An 18,491-nucleotide genomic window follows, 5' to 3' on the forward strand; every position below is an offset into this window, starting at 1 on the left:
ATTGGGGGTAGGGGTTGCAAGGGGCATGAAGAAATGTTTCTTGTCTTAACTGTGGAGATGATTTCATGGGTCATGTGTCAGAACATATCAAGTTGTACACTTTAAACATGCATTTTGTTGTATGTCAGTTATACCTCAATAAAGCTTTTAAAAAATGAGACAAACAGAAAGTGCCTCATTGACCTGTGGGACAATATCAAGTCACCAAACCTACATGGAATTGTCGTCACTGAAGAAAAAGGAGAAAGTGAGGAAGGGACAGAAAAATATCTGAGCATTTAATAGTAGAAAATGTTCCAAATATGAGGCAAAACTATTAACTCACAGCTCCAAGAAGGTCTATGAATTCCAAGCAGAAAGCAATAAAAGGCTCACTAAGGCTCACCATTACTTAATTCATTTTGAAAACAATAATAAGCTGAAATACTTAAAAGCAGGCTGAGACTAAAAAGACACGTTACAGAAAGGAGAGCAAAGGTAAGAATGACTTTTCTGCAAAAATTAAAAACAAAACATCTGAAACAATCAGGGCATTGTTGCATAAATTCCAGTTTGTTCCCTAGAGCAGATTTTAATAAAACAGAATTAATTTAATCTACATGTGTTAACCTGTTCTGTGAATGTAGAAAGTCAGAGAAAATTGTAACTTTCTTTTACAAAATAAAAGAATATCTACTCAGGGAAATGTTAGTCTGTTTTTATAGATTTGTATGAACTTGAGGAAAGTGTAAATAAAATCAAACAGATAATTTTATTCTCTGTAACCTGTGATGTCTGGGATTGATGGAAGTTTTCAAAGTAAGGTGATTGTCAACCATTATTCATACATTTGTGAGCTGTTCCATTTGTCTTAACAGCATGGATTAATTTGGCAATAGTTATAGATTCTGATAAACTGAAAGAGAGACACTTGTTGTAGAATAATATGTTGGTCACCGGGACCAATTCTGGAATAAGACTGCCTTTCTTTGAATCAATTCCAGGCTCTGCCACTTGCACTATATGAAAACTTGCCTGATATTTAAGTCCTTGTTACCAAACTTTTCCTAGGTGTAAAATAGAGGTTATAAGAACAGCCATTTTATAAATAATCACAAGATTAAATGGCTTAATGATCAATTGCCTGGCAACCATTTCAATGTGTGTGTGTGTTTATGTGTGTGTGAGAGAGAGGGGGGGCGGGGAGAGAGAGAGAGAGAGTTTGATGCATAGATCAAACACAAGTCAAATTCAAATGTGACAGGACTTTCATAAATTAGTGGTATAAAGACAAAAAGAGGATTTGTACTTGACACCAGGATTAATCTCCTTCTCTGGTCTAGCTTACACTCAGTGAAGAACTGTGGACCTATAATCAAAATTATTAGAGATTCATTAAAAGGTAAAAGACTTGTATTGCTTTTCAAAGCAGAACATGTTTTTTAGGTTTCCAAAAGTTGATGTAAATAATTATAAATCTGGCTAGAGTGGGATGTAGAAATGAGGAAGAGAGGTTGAAGGAAGGGAAGGATAGATGTGGTAATAAAAGAAAGAAAAGCTAAAGTGGCTGAGAAGAAACTGAGGGTTAAGTACATTATTTGAAGCTACTAGAGTCTTCAATTAAGGAACTAAAAATCTAAAGAAAGTATAAAATCTGAAAGAAAGAAAGCAAGGACAGATTGAAGACACTTGTGAACGAGTTAAATTCTCTTCTGTAAGAAGAACATGGTCACTTGGTGATGTCTGTAGTTGATGAATTATTGAAATAGCAGACTGAGCACTTGATTTACATATAACACAGTAACTGCCAAACCAATGCAAGCAGGAATTATTAAAATGATCTACCGGGAGAAGCACAACTGGGGAGTGGGAAGTGGTGGACTTGCAGACCTTCGCTTTTTTATCACAAGCTCCTTTGTACTTTCTGATCATCACTACTTTATTTACTCATGTGCATCAAGAGTAATTTTTATTTTTAAGCATGGTTTCTAAAAGATGATGTGTCTGGGAGGAGGTTCCAAAGCTAATTGGCATGACTTTATCAAGGCTTTACCATATGAAAGGAGATTTTATCTTGCATATATTATGCACAGTGAAAACTTAAATTGCTCAGCAACTAATGGTAATGAAGATCGGCCATACATATGCCAATAACCCATGACTGTGTCTTAGCACAATGTTGGTAGTAAGATTCAAGAGACATCCTGAAGACATCAAAACGCATTCAGCACCCTACAGGAAAAAAGTTGAAGGAACATATTGCATTATAGTAATTTATCTATGAAATGGTCCCCAAAAGGGTGCTCAAAGGGCTCAATAGCAGTTGAAAGAAAATTCAGCTCCTGACTCAACACCTCATTCTATGAGATAGTATTATCAAATCTATGGTGGTTTTCTTGAGTACAGCAAATGGCATTCTTTCATGTGTTGACTTGCCAGGTCCTTGGACCTCAGGGAAGATAAATAAATGCATCATAAAAAGGTCCTAAGGTCAGGAGAATGAAGGAAAACCTGAATGAGAGTGTAAGTTAGGTGAGTTCAGGCCAGAGAATCAGGCACTTGCCTAAAGTCCAGCCACAACCTGGGATGTAAGCCAGGTTCCTGGCTAGGGAGAAAGTGCCAAGCGTCTTTGGGCACCAGAAAGGAGAGAAACTGTGCCTTCAAAAACCAGCCGAACAAGGGTCTCCTCAGGACAGAGGGAACTGACATTAATAAGGAGTCTCGTGTGTTGGGCACTGAATGCATGCCAAGCACCCTGAAAAACATTTTCCAAACATTATCACGTCTTTTCTCCCATACAAATATCCATCCCCTTGGACTCCAAAAGCTAAAGAAACAAACAAAAAAGGGAAAGCAAGTTGACCAAGGTAAGCACAGCTAGTAAGGCATGGACTGGGGGTGTATCTACAGGTATACTTTTTATAGGATCATGCCTGCAAACTGCCTAAGATCATGACAAAGAAGGGCATGAAAGATTTAAGCATACACTGGAAGGAGAATTGGTTCCAGAGAGAAAAGTATTTGAAATTCTATGTAAAAACCATCAGTCAGCCCTTCGTTGTTGGTTCCTAAGTAGACTTGGGCAAAACTACTTGTTATTAAAAAACATTCCTAAGAACCTTAATTAGGGTTTCTGAAATTCAAACTCAAAGCACACACTGAGGCTCAGAGTGGTTGTGTGTTTTGCTCTGGAACTCTGTCTACAAGAGAGTCCATTTGACTCCAAGGACCATGTTCTTTGAAGAATTTAGGACCAGGAATTCAGGAACATACAAGGACTGCTAGGAGTATAGGATTCTTCATTTCTCATGACCATCCCAAGCCCAGATATCACCAATCATGTTCCCTTTTGTGGACCCTGTCTGTTTCTGAGAGACAAATCACAAAGGGTCAGAGAAATTCTCAACCTCATGAAAGGAGGAAGGGGAAAGAGACAGAGAGAGAAAAAGAAATTAGAAGGAGAAACTGAGGATTTGCCTATCTCCTGCTTTCATTCACACCCAGAAATGACGTAGGTATGTGCCCTATGAAGGGTGGCAAGGAGAAAGGGGTTTGGTGGGGGATCAGATCAGATCAGTCGCTCAGTCGTGTCCAACTCTTTGTGACCCCATGAATCGCAGTACACCAGGCCTCCCTGTCCATCACCAACTCCTGGAGTTCACTGAGACTCACGTCCATCGAGTCAGTGATGCCATCAGCCATCTCATCCTCTGTCGTCCTCTTCTCCTCTTGCCCCCAATCCCTCCCAGCATCAGTCTTTTCCAATGAGTCAACTCTTCACATGAGGTGGCCAAAGTACTGGAGTTTCAGCTTTAGCATCAGTCCTTCCAAAGAAATCCCAGGGCTGATCTCCTTCAGAATGGACTGGTTGGATCTCCTTGCAGTCCAAGGGACTCTCATGAGTCTTCTCCAACACCACAGTTCAAAAGCATCAATTCTTCGGTGCTCAGCTTTCTTCACAGTCCAACTCTGACATCCATACAAGCACAGGAAAAACCATAGCCTTGACTAGACGAACCTTTGTTGGCAAAGTAATGTCTCTGCTTTTGAATATGCTATCTAGGTTGGTCATAACTTTCCTTCCAAGGAGTAAGCATCTTTTAATTTCATGGCTGCAGTCACCATCTGCAGTGATTTTGGAGCCCAGAAAAATAAAATCTGACACTGTTTCCCCATCTATTTCCCATGAAGTGATGGGACTGGATGCCATGATCTTCGTTTTCTGAATGTTGAGCTTTAAGCCAACTTTTCACTCTCCACTTTCACTTTCATCAAGAGGCTTTTTAGTTCCTCTTCACTGTCTGCCATAAGGGTGGTGTCATCTGCATATCTGAGGTTATTGATATTTCTCCCGGCAATTATGAATCCAGCTTGTGTTTCTTCCAGTCCAGCATTTCTCATGATGTACTCTGCATATAAGTTAAATAAACAGGGTGACAATATACAGCCTTGACAAACTCCTTTTCCTATTTGAGACAAGTCTGTTGTTCCATGTCCAGTTCTAACTGTTGCTTCCTGACCTATATACAAATTTCTCAAGAGGCAGATCAGGTGGTCTGGTATTCCCATGTCTTTCAGAATTTTCCATAGTTTATTGTGATCCACACAGTCAAAGGCTTTGGCACAGTCAATAAAGCAGAACTAGATGTTTTTCTGGAACTCTCTTGCTTTTTCCATGATCCAGCGGATGTTGGCAATTTGATCTCTGGTTCCTCAGCCTTTTCTAAAACCAGCTTCAACATCTGGAAGTTCACGGTTCACATATTGCTGAAGCCTGGCTTGGAGAATTTTGAGCATTACTTTACTAGCGTGTGAGATGAGTGCAATTGTGCGGTAGCTTGAGCATTCTTTGGCATTGCCTTTCTTTGGGATTGGAATGAAAACTGACCTTTTCCAGTCCTGTGGCAACTGCTGAGTTTTCCAAGTTTGCTGGCATATTGAGTGCAGCAGTTTCACAGCATCATCTTTCAGGATTTGAAATAGCTCAACTGGAATTCCATCACCTCCGCTAGCTTTGTTCATAGTGATGCTTTCTAAGGCCCACTTGACTTCACCTTCCAGGATGTCTGGCTGTAGGTCAGTGATCACACCATTGTGATTATCTGGGTCGTGAAGATCTTTTTTGTACAGTTCTGTGTATTCTTGCCATCTCTTCTTAATATCTTCTGCTTCTGTTAGGTCCATACCATTTTTGTCCTTTATCGAGCCCATCTTTGCATGAAATGTTCCTTTGGTATCTCTGATTTTCTTGAAGAGATCTCTAGTCTTTCCCATTCTGTTGTTTTCCTCTGTTTCTTTGCATTGATTGCTGAAGAAGGCTTTCTTATCTCTTCTTGCTATTCTTTGGAACTCTGCATTCAGATGTTTATATCTTTCCTTTTCTCCTTTGCTTTTCGCTTCTCTTCTTTTCACAGCTATTTGTAAGGCCTCCCCAGACAGCCGTTTTGCTTTTTTGCATTTCTTTTCCATGGGGATGGTCTTGATCCCTGTGTCCTGTACAATGTCACGAACCTCATTCCATAGTTCATCAGGCACTCTATCTATCAGATCCAGGCCCTTAAATCTATTTCTCACTTCCACTGTATAATCATAAGGGATTTGATTTAGGTCATACCTGAATGGTCTAGTTGTTTTCCCTACTTTCTTCAATTTAAGTCTGAATTTAGCAATAAGGGGTTCATGGTCTGAGCCACAGTCAGATCCTGGTCTTGTTTTTGTTGACTGTATAGAGCTTCTCCATCTTTGGCTGCAAAAAATATAATCAATCTGATTTCAGTGTTGACCATCTGGTGATGTCCATGTATAGAGTCTTCTCTTGTGTTGTTGGAAGAGGGTGTTTGTTATGACCAGTGCATTTTCTTGGCAAAACTCTATTAGTCTTTGCACTGCTTCATTCCATATTCCAAGGCCAAATTTGCCTGTTACTCCAGGTGTTTCTTGACTTCCTACTTTTGCATTCCAGTCCCCTATAATGAAAAGGACATCTTTTTTGGGTGTTAGTTCTAAAAGGTCTTGTAGGTCTTCATAGAAGCGTTCAACTTCAGCTTCTTCAGTGTTACTGGTTGGGGCATAGACTTGGATTACTGTGATATTGAATGGTTTGCCTTGGAAATGAGCAGAGATCATTCTGTCGTTTTTGAGATTGCATCCAAGTACTGCATTTCAGACTCTTTTGCTGACCATGATGGCCACTCCATTTCTTCTGAGGGATTCCTGCCAGCAGTAGTAGATATAATGGTCATCTGAGTTAAATTCACCCATTCCAGTCCATTTCAGTTCACTGATTTCTAGAATGTTGACATTCACTCTTGCCATCTCTTGTTTGACCACTTCCAATTTGCCTTGATTCTTGGACCTGACATTCCAGGTTCCTATGCAATATTGCTCTTTGCAGCATCGGACCTTGCTTCTATCACCAGTCACATCCACAGCTGGGTATTGGGCACCTACCGACCTGGGGAGTTCATCTTTCAGTGTTCTATCTTCTTGCCTTTTCATACTATTCATGGGGTTCTCAAGGCAAGAACAATGAAGTGGTTTGCCATTCCCTTCTCCAGTGGACCACATTTTGTCAGAACTCTCCACCATGACCCGTCCATCTTGGGTGGCCCTACATGGCATGGCTTAGTTTCACTGAATTAGACAAGGCTGTGGTCCATGTGATTAGATTGTTTAATTTTCTGTGATTGTGGTTTCAGTCTGTCTGCCTTCTGATGTCCTCTCTCCACGCCTACCGTCTTACTGGGGTTTCTCTTACCTTGGACGTGGAGTATCTATTCACAGCTGCTCCAGCAAAGCGCAGCCACTGCTCCTTACCTTGGACGTGTGGTATCTCCTCATGGCCACCACCACTGACCTGGGATGTCAGGTATCTTCTCAGTGCTCTAGCGCTGAGCGGCCCTGGGGTTTTGAGTGGGGGAGGCAAAAAGCACCATTTATTTTTCAAAAAGATCAGTCTGGCTACTGGAGGGAGAAGGAGGTTTGGTGTAAGTGGGGGGCCAGTTAGGAGGCTTGGCAGGACCCCATGAGAGGCACAATGGTGGACTCCCAGCGAAGTTGGAGAGGTTCAAGTGGTGTTTGGGTGGTAGAGGTGATAGGAATGGCTGAAGGATGAGATAATGACCAGAGGAAGATGTGGGTGTGGGAGAGAAAAGATATAAGGGTGCTTTCCATTTTTATTTCACTTGAATATCTGAGTGGATTGTGGTGTTATTCATTGAGAAGGGGAAGGCTTCTGTGGGAGAAGCCAAGTTAGGGAGAGTTGGAGACAGGAGATAAAAGAAACTCAGGCGTTCCATTTTTGCCATTTAAGGTTCCCTTTTGGGAAACCTATATGCAGGCCAGGAAGCAAGAGTTGGAACTGGACATGGAACAACAGACTAGTTCCAAATAGGAAAAGGAGTACGTCAAGGTTGTATATTGTCACCCTGCTGATTTAACTTTACCCTGCAGAGTACATCATGAGAAATGCTGTGTTGGAAGAAGCACAAGCTGGAATCAAGATTTCTGGGAGAAATATCAATAACCTCACATATGCAGATGAAACCACCCTTATGGCAGAAAGTGAAGAGGAACTAAAAAACCTCTTGATGAAAGTGAAAGAGGAGAGTGAAAAAGTTGGCTGAAAGCTCAACATTCAGAACTAAGATCATGGCATCTGGTCCCATCACTTCGTGGGAAATAGATAGTGAAACAGTGGAATCAGTGTCAGAGTTTATTTTTGGGGGCTCCAAAATTACTGAAGATGGTGATTGCAGCCATGAAATTAAAAGACGCTTACTCCTTGGAAGGAAAGTTATGACCCACCTAGATAGCATATTCAAAAGCAGAGACATTACTTTGTCAACAAAGGTCCATCTAGTCAAGGCTATGGTTTTTCCAGTGGTCATGTATGGATGTGAGAGTTGGACTGTGAAGAAGGCTGAGCGCCGAAGAATTGATGCTTTTGAACTGTGGTGTTGGAGAAGACTCTTGAGAGTCCCTTGGACTGCAAGGAGATGCAACCAGTCCATTCTAAAGGAGATCAGTCCTGGGTGTTCTTTGGAAGGACTGATGCTAAAGCTGAAACTCCAATAGTTTGGCCACCTCATGCGAAGAGTTGACTCATTGGAAAAGACTCTGATGCTGGGAGGGATTGGGGGCAGGAGGAGAATGGGATGACAGAGGATGAGATAGCTGGATGGCATCACCGACTCAATGGACATCAGTTTGAGTGAACTCTGGGAGTTGGTGATGGACATGGAGGCCTGGCGTGCTGTGATTCATGGGGTTGCAAAGAGTAGGACACGACTTAGCGACTGAACAGAAGTGAACTGAAGGATGAAATGCCTATGAAACCTCCAGGTGGAGATTCAAATGAGCATACAAATAAGTGTGAGATCACTACCTCTTATCTTCCCTCCCATGCTCCAACCCCCAACACACAAATGGGACCATATACTGTCCCCTCTCCACAGTTTACTTTCTTCCGTATTTTGAAGGTGCCCCTAAATCAGATCCTATAGACATAACTCATGCTTGTTAATGATTGCATAAGAATCCATAGAATGGCTATACCACAATGTTTTCAGTCATTCCACAACTGATGAGTGCTTACTCTGTATCCTAGTTTGCCCCACCTTGCAGTGAACAGGAAGAGAAGTCTAAACCCTAGCACCCAAAGTTCTTATTGTCCCGCTTTAAACCAACTCCCATGCATATACAGCCTGGGACACTGAAAGCAGGACCTGACTGAGGACACTGAGGCTGGACCGTGCACGACCTTGGAGAGAAGTCAGGTTTAGGGCCAGCCCATTTACTGCCCAGTCCTTCTCAGTCTATTCTGCTGGCTTGTCATCCTCAACCCAACTTCCACATGTTGGCGTGTCTCAGCGAATTGCCATGCACATTCCTCTCCTAACAGTACCCTCTCGAGATGAGTCTTCCAAGTCTTGTGGCTTTAAACACTATCTGTGTCCTGTTGTCTTGATAATTCTGCTTTTGCAGCCTACATGGAGAGTGGACTTCTCCAAACCTCAGACACTTAACAAGTGCAAATAGGAACTCTTGACACACATGCCCAACTGGCTTTCTTCCTTCTCCAAACCTGTCACATCCACTCTCTGTATTCTCTGTGACTATATATAACACCTTCATTACCAAGACCTGAAAGAAAATATTCTCATAGTAATCGTTCATGTCTTAAGTTTGTTCACCAACTGCCTTCAATCCACCAGCAAGTATGTCTGTTCTCTTTCCAAAGTATCATGAGAACACATGCACTATTCTCTAAATTCATGTTGCCTTTCTGGGCCAAGCCACTGCCATCTCTCAAGTGGGCTACTGCAAGAGGGTTCAAATCAGTCTCCCTGCTTTGCTTTGTGCCCTGCCCACTTATGGTATTTTCCACAGAGAGCAGTCAGAGAGAAATTACTGAATATAATTAGATCATGGCACTCCTTTGATTCAGTTCTCTCTCTGGCTCCCCAGAGAAAACGAAACTCCATCATGGCTCCTTCCCACCACTGCACTGTCCTTTGTTCCCTCCATCCCCACTCTCACTGGGCTCCAGCCACACTGGCATCCTTTCTGCCCCTCCAGTGCCCTTCTTTTCTTCTACAAGGCCAGAGGAACTGCAGTTCTCCCTGCTGGGCAGGCTTTCCCCCTGTTTCCCAGCAGAACTGACCACATATCATTGTCCTCAGAAAGGCCATCCCTGACCTCTGCCACTTCTCTTGGGTTCTAGGTGATATGTACCAAATCATTTCATTTATTTCCCTGAGGGCATTTGTAGCAACCTCTAAGTGCTTTTATATTTTCTGCCGTGTTTATATTCCCCACTAGAAAATAAGTTCCTTGGATGCAGGGGCTCTCTGTCTAGAAGAATGGGTGGTAAAGGGTGAAAGTGAAAATGAAGTTGCTCAGTTGTGTCTGACTCTTTGGGACCCCATGGACACCAGGCTCCTCCGTCCATGGGATTTTCTAGGCATGAGTATTGGAGTGGGTTGCCATTTCCTTCTCCAGGGAATCTTCCCGACCCAGGGACTGAACCCAGGTCTCCCGCATTGCAGACAGATGCTTTACCGACCGAGCCACCAGGGAAGTCACCAGGGGTACAGGGTAGTCCTCCATAAATACTGAAGGGACCTCTCCCTCCCTCTACCGACACTCCACAGGGCCCTTCACTTTTGCCTCAGTTACAGCAGCCAGTAGTCAGAACACTTTCGATTGCAGATGTGACCCAGAACTGAAAAGAAGGAGAAGGGGAGGTCATAGAAGGCTCTGTGAGAAAGGACTTGGAGAGTATCCCTCAGCTGCTCTCCTTGTCACTGGAGTAGCCCTGTTCCTGCTGCTGGAGGGTCAAGAGCCTAGGAATTGTCTTCTGACAAGTTTGTGGATTCACTGACCAAGCATGACTTTACTTCACCTCTTTCTCCTATTGTTTCACCGATTTCTGTTGGCTCTGTGGGCTGGAAGTCAAAGCCAGAGAGAGAACTTGTTGAGTTCTGGTCCTTGAATTGGTCCCTCTTGTCCCTTCTGCCTCCAAACAATGGGCTGAGAAGTTCTTCTTGTCATCTCCTGGCCCCCTACCCACCAGCAATCGTGGCTTCCTCCTTGGCCTCTGCCTCCTTGGGTCCTTCTTGGTGGCCACCTGGAATGGCGAGGCACAGTTCATCTGCATCCTGCCTACAAGCAACCTAAGATTCTCAGGAGGTCCTAAGAGTGGTGACAGTGACCACCTTGGTCAAGGCACCAGCTACACAGCAGGCTCTTGCTAAGTCTATGTCCCTGCCCTTTGCTGGCACTAGCCCTGTCTAGGGGTAGAGGGCTAGACTTTGCATGCTGGCAAGGTACATGTCTGCATGTCTGCTTCTCAGTCTTCTTGGGATACTTTCCAGGCAGCGATGAGAAAGTTCTCACTGCTTCACACCTCATGGTGACCCAGTCAATTCTGCAGGTGCAGGGTTGTTCAGGTCAAGGCAATGTAGAAAACACACCACAGAAAACAGCTTTATATACCCATGGAAGGTGGATGGACTGGAGTGAGGGGGAGGAGAGAATGTGTGCTGAGCAGATGAAACTCCATGGCCACCACAGTCCAATCACATAGCGCATATAGCCCTCTGCTAGCATTTCTCTTATTTGTATGGGCAGTCCAAGCTTTAGTGGAGTGAGACATCCTGAGGAAAGGCTTTATGGTTTGATCAGTTTTTTATATTTGATCCCGAAGTCCACAGTTCAACGCCTGGCTCATGGTAACTGTGAAACCCCTATTTATGGAGGGAAAGGGGGAAAGGAGGGAAGAGTTGTTCTTGGAATTGGTCACATCTTACTGTCTTTTTAAAAATTCTGTCAGCTCTGTCTCAGTGCTGACTGTGTGTGTGTGTGTGTGTGTGTGTTCATGCATGTGTACATTTATACATATATTGACGGGTTCCCCCCAAGTTTTATTGAGATATAATTGACATATAACACTATATAAGTTTAAAGTGTACAACAAAATGATTTGATACATGTATATATCACTAAAATGATTACCACAAGAAGTTTAATAAACATCCATCACCTCAGTTACACTTTGTTTTCCCCTTTTAATGAGAACTTTTAATATCTACTCTTAGCTACTTTCTGTGTTGATATTTAGTTTGTACTAAAGATCTGATCATACCAAGTCCCTCTGTGAATGTGTTGAGTGGGTCCCGTGAGCTTGGGTATAGAGTCCAAGCATCTTAGCTTTCTTTTCAGGGCCCCCACATCTTCCAACCCCATCTTCTACCATATACTCTTGGAGATCATGAGCTCTGTCCACATAAGATGATTAGGCATGACGAGAAGTGACTATGCATGTGCTAGCATGCTGCAGGGCCTTGGACACAGACTAATCCCTCTGTCTGTGGGAATGGAATGCCTTCCATTCTGCCTCAACGTGCTGGACTGCTACTACTCATCTTTCAGAGGTCACCTTGGGGGTTTAGTCTTCTGTGCAGTTTTGCTTGATTCCCACCAGAAAAGGTTATTGGGTGGGTCTTCCTTTCTGGAAGAAGTAGGACTCTAGCCTCTGTTGCGCTCTACTCTAATGGTTGCTTGCTTGCCTATCCTCTCAGCATTTGGCCTTGTGTGGCCTCTCTGCTCCAATACACACTGCTCACCTTTCCTCACCTTGCCCCACACCTCCAACACATCAACATTCACTACTCAAGTATCACACTGCCTGTCTCTAAGCCCCCAGTGCCAAGTGGTGGGTAAGGCTCCCCTAAATATTAACTGGTGAACTGGAAAAGACCTCATCCTAGAGAGATTTCCGGTTTTGTTTTTGTTTTGAACATGGATGTGCCGTTCATGGTTCACACTGGGAATGTCAGCAAGTCGAGGGCAGAGACAAGAAGAAACAAATGCCTGGCTCTGGACCAGGTCCTGTTCCCGGCTCTTGATTTGACTTTCCTCACTTATCATGGAGGAGGGCACTAAGAACAGAGTGCTCTTGATTCCTCCCCAGCTTCCAGGCTGCATGAATTGAGGCTGAGTAGGTGGGAGGAGTTGGGGGCTGAAGAACCCCCAGGTCCTTAGTTCTCCCATAGTCTGGAGCAGGGACAGGGTTTCCAGCCCACACTGTCTGCTCCCAAGGTCAATCTCAAGACTGGTCCATCTCCTCTTGCTTCAGACTCCTGTATATCCCTAGGCTCCATAAATATTTGTGTCATGGCATTATGAATAAATGAGTACGTGTTCTTGTGTTCTTTATTTCTTCCGCAAGTGTTGTAGAAGAAGGAAAGAGCTGGAAAGGGGGAAGAATCTCTGAAAAAATGGGTCAGCGGGCTGCAGGGCTGGAGGGGGAGGTGTCCCTTTAGCCCCAGCTCCTATTCTAAATAGGAGTTGTTGCCTTGGTGGCGGTAATGTTTGCGAGTGTGTGTGTGAGTTGAGGTGGGGAAGAAGCAACCCCTAAACGCGAGAAAACCATTTTTGCTTGGGTTTGTTTAGGCCGGGCAAGTGTTTTCTCAATGCCGCCCACCTTCTCTTGCAAGGTGATTGATTTAATCATTTAAATGTTCTATGGGGAGAGGAAGGATAAAACAAAACTCCCTAAATCTATGTCAGATTCCCTTGGTGCACATGGAACCCCTTCCCTGTCTTCCTCTTCATACACATCCAGTTGATCCAGAGGCTGAGAACCCACACTCCTTCCCGCCAACACCAAGCCTCCCGCTCCCGCCCCCTCCCACCGCCCACTGCCCCGCAGCCCCGCAGCAGCCACAGGGGGAACCAAAGAGACAGAAGCCTTCCCAGCTGCCCGGACCACAGACGCCAACACCCCCCGCCCCCCACCACACGCCGCCCGCCGGCACCCCGCACGCTAACCCACGACCGAGCGGCGGCGGCAGCAGCGGGCTCTGGGCTGCAGGCTGCGGTGACTCGCACCGGTGCGCTCCTGGCAGCGCTAGCCATCCCAGGTGACTGGGACTCGCTAGATCGGCTGGCCCGGGGTCCTCCGCCCCAGCTCGCGCCCCCGGCCCGGGTTCTGGCGCCCACCTGCCTTCTTGCCCTCTCCCGCCTCTCACCTTCCCCCCCACCCACCCCCCAGGCTCGCGTGAAGGGAGGTCGCGGCAGCGGCCCGGCGGCACCGGCGACCGTGGCGACAGCGGCGACAGTGGCGGCGGCGGTGGCGGCGGCGGCAGCGGCGGAGGCTGCGGCGGCGACCGTGGCAGAGGCGGTGGCGGAGGCCTCCGTGGCGGAGACGGAAGCAGAGGTGGAGGCCGAGGCCTCAGTAGAGGAGGCAGTGGCGGAGGCCACCCTGGGGGAGGCGGTGGCAGCCCTGGCGGAGGAGGAGGCGGAGGCTGCACTGGCCGCAGCGGCCGTGGCGGTGGCGGAGGCCAGCGAGGCCGAAGCCGCCGCCGCCGCAGCAGAGGCTGCGGCGCCCGCCGTGGGGGAGGCTGATGCGGATTCCATTGCGGAGGTGGAGGCGGCGGTAGCGGCGGCGGTAGCCGCCGCCGCGGATGCAGATGCGGAAACGGGCGGGGGCTCCGAGGGGAACCCGGACTTTCCTATGGCCTCGCTGTACGTGGGCGACCTGCACCCTGAGGTGACGGAGGCAATGCTGTATGAGAAGTTCAGCCCGGCCGGGCCCATCCTCTCCATCCGCCTTTGCAGGGACAAGATCACCCGCCGCTCGTTGGGCTATGCGTATGTCAACTACCAGCAACCGGTGGACGCCAAGCGGGCCCTGGAGACCCTGAACTTTGATGTCATCAAGGGCAGGCCGGTGCGCATCATGTGGTCCCAGCGGGACCCCTCGCTCCGTAAGAGCGGAGTGGGCAACGTCTTCATCAAGAACCTGGGCAAGACCATCGACAACAAGGCTCTGTACAACATCTTCTCGGCGTTCGGCAACATCCTGTCCTGCAAAGTGGCCTGCGACGAAAAGGGGCCCAAGGGCTATGGGTTCGTGCACTTCCAGAAGCAGGAGTCCGCCGAGCGGGCCATAGATGCGATGAATGGCATGTTCCTGAACTACCGCAAAATTTTCGTTGGGAGATTCAAGTCGCATAAAGAACGAGAGGCCGAAAGGGGAGCCTGGGCCAGGCAGTCCACCAGTGCTGACGTCAAGGATTTTGAGGAAGACACCGATGAGGAGGCCACCTTCCGATGAAAACATCCCAGGAGCGAGCCAGCCAGCAGAGCCAAACCTTGGCTCCCACCCGGTTTACAACCCCCCCACCCATCCCATTCCCCCCAACCCACCAGCAGTGTATTGTATTGGGAGTGCAGGTCTCTCTCTCACCCCTTCCTTCCTCCTTCCTTCCTTCCACCTCTGCCTTCCTGTTTCTCTCTCTCTCTCTCTCTCCTTCCCCTTCTCTCCCCGCCCCTCCCTCCACACCCACCTTGGGTGTTGTGAATAATATGCTAATCTGTGCCACTTGATAGTTAAAGGCTGCCTCTTCTCCTTGTGGTTTGGTTTAAAAAGCACTTTCTCTCTTTGTTTATTGCACAGGTGATGCAATGTCATGGTAGAAACATCAGGAAGGAGAAAGAAATCAGATGAGGGAAAACCAAGAGAGTAATTGCTCCCCATGACCCTACTACCTGGAGACAACCACTTTTACCATTTTGGTGTGCTGTTTTCAAGGCTCTCTTATCTCCTTCTCTCTCTCTCACCCTTCTTCACCTCCACCCCACCTTCCCTTTTAACACAGTGTTATAGAATGGTTCTTGTATGTGGTGTTCCTTAACCTGCTTTTTCAAAAACTAAAACCAAACAAACGTCAACCCATTGAACTTCTTTCCATGTTATTCAACAGGCTTGAGAAAGGTCATCTTCAGTGCCTGCAGTGTATCTATGGACCCTAACATTTCTGTACTCATCGCCACATTGTTGGACATTCAGGTGGTGCCTAGTTCTTTCTCTGTGTTTAAACCCAGCACTGTGTATACTCTGATGAGTGAATTCTTCCTTGTCAAGCCAAATCTTTGCTAGCGTACAGGATGTTCTTAATTGTGGACTTGCAGGATCCACATGTGGACATTTTAAAGACTGTTCCTGTGTGTTGCCCAATGGCCCCTTCATAAGCATTGTACCAATTTGCATTCATGCCAGCCACCTCAACTAGTAAAAACAGTATGCCCATTTCCCCTGCATAGTCTCCTGGTCACTGTAATTGGTGTGTGTGTGTGGGGAGGGGGGGCTGTGTGTGCACGTGCACGCTGCATGCGTGTGCGTGTGTCTTGGCCAGCTTGATGGGCTGCAAATGGTATTTTTCTGTCCTTAGTTGTTTTGCTGAATTTAAATACTGTTTATCACCTCGTTCCCCTGAGCCCACTTCCTGCCCCTTTCCCCATCCTCAGAAAAATAACCCAACTTCATTGTATGAAAAAAAAATTCACAAAGCAGACAAGTCAACCGAAGAAAATTAATGTCACAAGTAATCAATCTTAATGATCACCCATACCTCCCTGAATCATTCGTCTACACCTGCCCAGTATTTTTCATGTGATATATATGTGAATTGTAATGTATATACTGTTTCATTATCTGCTTTTTCACAATAAATATATGATATAGATAGATATAGATGTATAGATAGATATTATTGAACTTCTTTTCATGTCATTAAATATTCTTCTAAAATAGTTTCCGTGGCTGTTTAGTATTCCAGGGAATGGGCTAGATAGAGGAACAGATAGGTGTATACATCTGTATCCATATGTAGATATAGATATGGGCATATTTGTTTTCACTAGTTCGTCATCATTGAACTACTGGATGGCTTCTTTGTTTTTTGTTTTCTTATTCAAATCTAAGTTGCTTAGAGCATAGTGCACAAACCTTGGTTACATTTTAGATTTTTTTCCTGAACAAACATTGCCAAAAGAAGAATTGAAGTGTTCAAGTTTTGAAATATTTTTTGGGGGGTCATTATTAAGTGGCTATTCACAAATATAGTTATCAATTTACCCTCATCAGGTACAACATTGTGAGAGGACCTGGACAATCTGGACAATTTTCTGGACTTGCTGTTGCAATCATTTCTGTACTCTTCCAATATTTTACCAGGGTAGCTGTAGTTTTTTTTTTTTTTAAACATTTATTTTTATACAGATAATACAGCATCATTTTTTAGATTCTGTATATATGTGTTAATATATAGTATTTGTTTTCCTTTTTCTGACTTACTTAACTCTGTATAACAGGCTCTAGGTTCATACACCTCACTTCAACTGACTCAAATTCGTTCCTTTTTATGGCTGAGTAATAGTCCATTGTATATATGTACCACAACTTCTTTATCCATTCATCTGTTGACGGACATCTAGGTTGCTTCCATGTCCTGCGTACTATAAATAGTGCTGCAATGAACATCAGAGTACATGTGTTTTTTGAATTACAGTATTCTCAGAGTGGTGGCTCAGTAGTGGGACTGCTGGTTTATGTGGTATTTTTATTCTTAGTTTTTTAAGGAATCTCCATAGTGGTTATATCAATTTACATTCCCACCAGCAGTGCAAGAGGGTTCCCTTTTCTCCACATCCTCTCCAGCATTTATTGTTTGTAGAGTTTTTGATAATGGCCACTGATGAACCTATTTGCAGGGCAGGAATAGGGACACATATGTGGACACAGGAGTGTCAGGGGAGGGTGTGATGAATTGGGAGCGTAGTACTGACATATATACACTACCATGTGTAAAATAGACAGTTAGTGGGAAGTTGCTGTATAATAGAGGGAACTTAGCTTGGTACTCTGTGACAACCTAGAGGGGTGGGATGGGGAGTGGGAGGAAGGCTCTAGAGGGAGGGGATATATGTATACTTATGACTGATTCATGTTGTTGTACAGCAGAAACTAACATGATATTGTAAAGAATTATCTTCCAATTAAAAATAAATTTTAAAAAAGAATACAAAATTATTAATAATTCTAAGTTGATAACAGAAGTCACTTGGGTCATCTGGGAGCAAACTTTGTGACTTCGGGTTAAATTCTCTCTCTCATTGAGTATTCAATGAATGCACTGGTTGAGGTTTAAGCCCAAATATGTTATATTAAATAATTTATATATGAGCATGCTGCTGCTGCTAAGTTGCTTCAGTCATGTCCGACTCTGTGCGACCCCATAGACGGCAGCCCACCAGGCCCCGCCGTCCCTGGGATTCTCCAGGCAAGAACATTGGAGTGGGTTGCCATTTCCTCCTCCAATGCATGAAAGTGAAAAGTGAAAGGGGAGTCGCTCAGTCGTGTCTGACTCTTAGCGACCCCATGGACTGCAGCCTACCAGGCTCCTCCGTCCATGGGATTTTCCAGGCAAGAGTATTGGAGTGGGGTGCCATTGCCTTCTCTGCATAATCATATTTTAATATTTGAGTCTCACTAAATCTCTGCTTTCTGAGAGATTAACAATCAGATAGATTTTAACAGTGTCCATGTCTTGTGTTCCCAGCACTTTTCATGAACCTAGTGCCTAAAAGATTCTCAATAATTGTTGGCTGAGTCAAAAAATAAAACATAATAGAAGCCTTGTTTCATTGATAAGAAAAAGTAAAAATCACTCCTAATTCTACCGCTTGACACAAAAACTTTGAAGCACGTGAAACATGTACATAAATAGTTCCTTCAAAATGTAATATGTATTGTTTCACTATGGGATAATTTCACTATAATTGGTCTTTCATATTATATTTCCAAATTATTCAATATTCTCTAATTTTGTTTTCAGTTTATATTTTATATTATAAATGAGCTATAATTTCTTAAGCTTAGTCCCTTCATTATGCTTATATTTTCTCTGGGGTTTCCCCAGATAGTTTAACTCTACAGGGAACACATTTGTAGCTGAATATTTGCTGACATGTGGAGATATTTAATTGACTTATGTAACTTGTTCATGGATTGGAAGAATTAATATTGTTACAATGGTCAAAGAAATCTACAGATTTAATGCAGTTCATATGAAAATAGCCATAATATTTTTTACAGAAATAAACAATCCTAAAATTTATGTGTGGCCCAAAAAACCTGAATAGTCAAAGCAATCTCGATAAAA

At 44.6% G+C, this 18,491-nt stretch overlaps 1 protein-coding gene across 1 annotated transcript; it reads left to right on the plus strand.

Annotated features, from left to right (window-relative positions):
• Positions 1 to 13,653: 13,653 nt before the first annotated feature.
• On the plus strand, positions 13,654 to 16,017 carry LOC113887402 (polyadenylate-binding protein 1-like 2). The gene has a single exon (XM_027534531.1). It carries the CDS (start codon positions 14,000 to 14,002, stop codon positions 14,600 to 14,602), a length of 603 nt encoding a protein of 200 aa, XP_027390332.1. The 5' UTR covers positions 13,654 to 13,999; the 3' UTR covers positions 14,603 to 16,017.
• The last annotated feature ends 2,474 nt before the right edge of the window (positions 16,018 to 18,491 follow it).

The sequence above is a fragment of the Bos indicus x Bos taurus genome, chromosome X, assembly GCF_003369695.1.
Source record: "Bos indicus x Bos taurus breed Angus x Brahman F1 hybrid chromosome X, Bos_hybrid_MaternalHap_v2.0, whole genome shotgun sequence".
Classification (NCBI taxonomy): domain Eukaryota; kingdom Metazoa; phylum Chordata; class Mammalia; order Artiodactyla; family Bovidae; genus Bos; species Bos indicus x Bos taurus.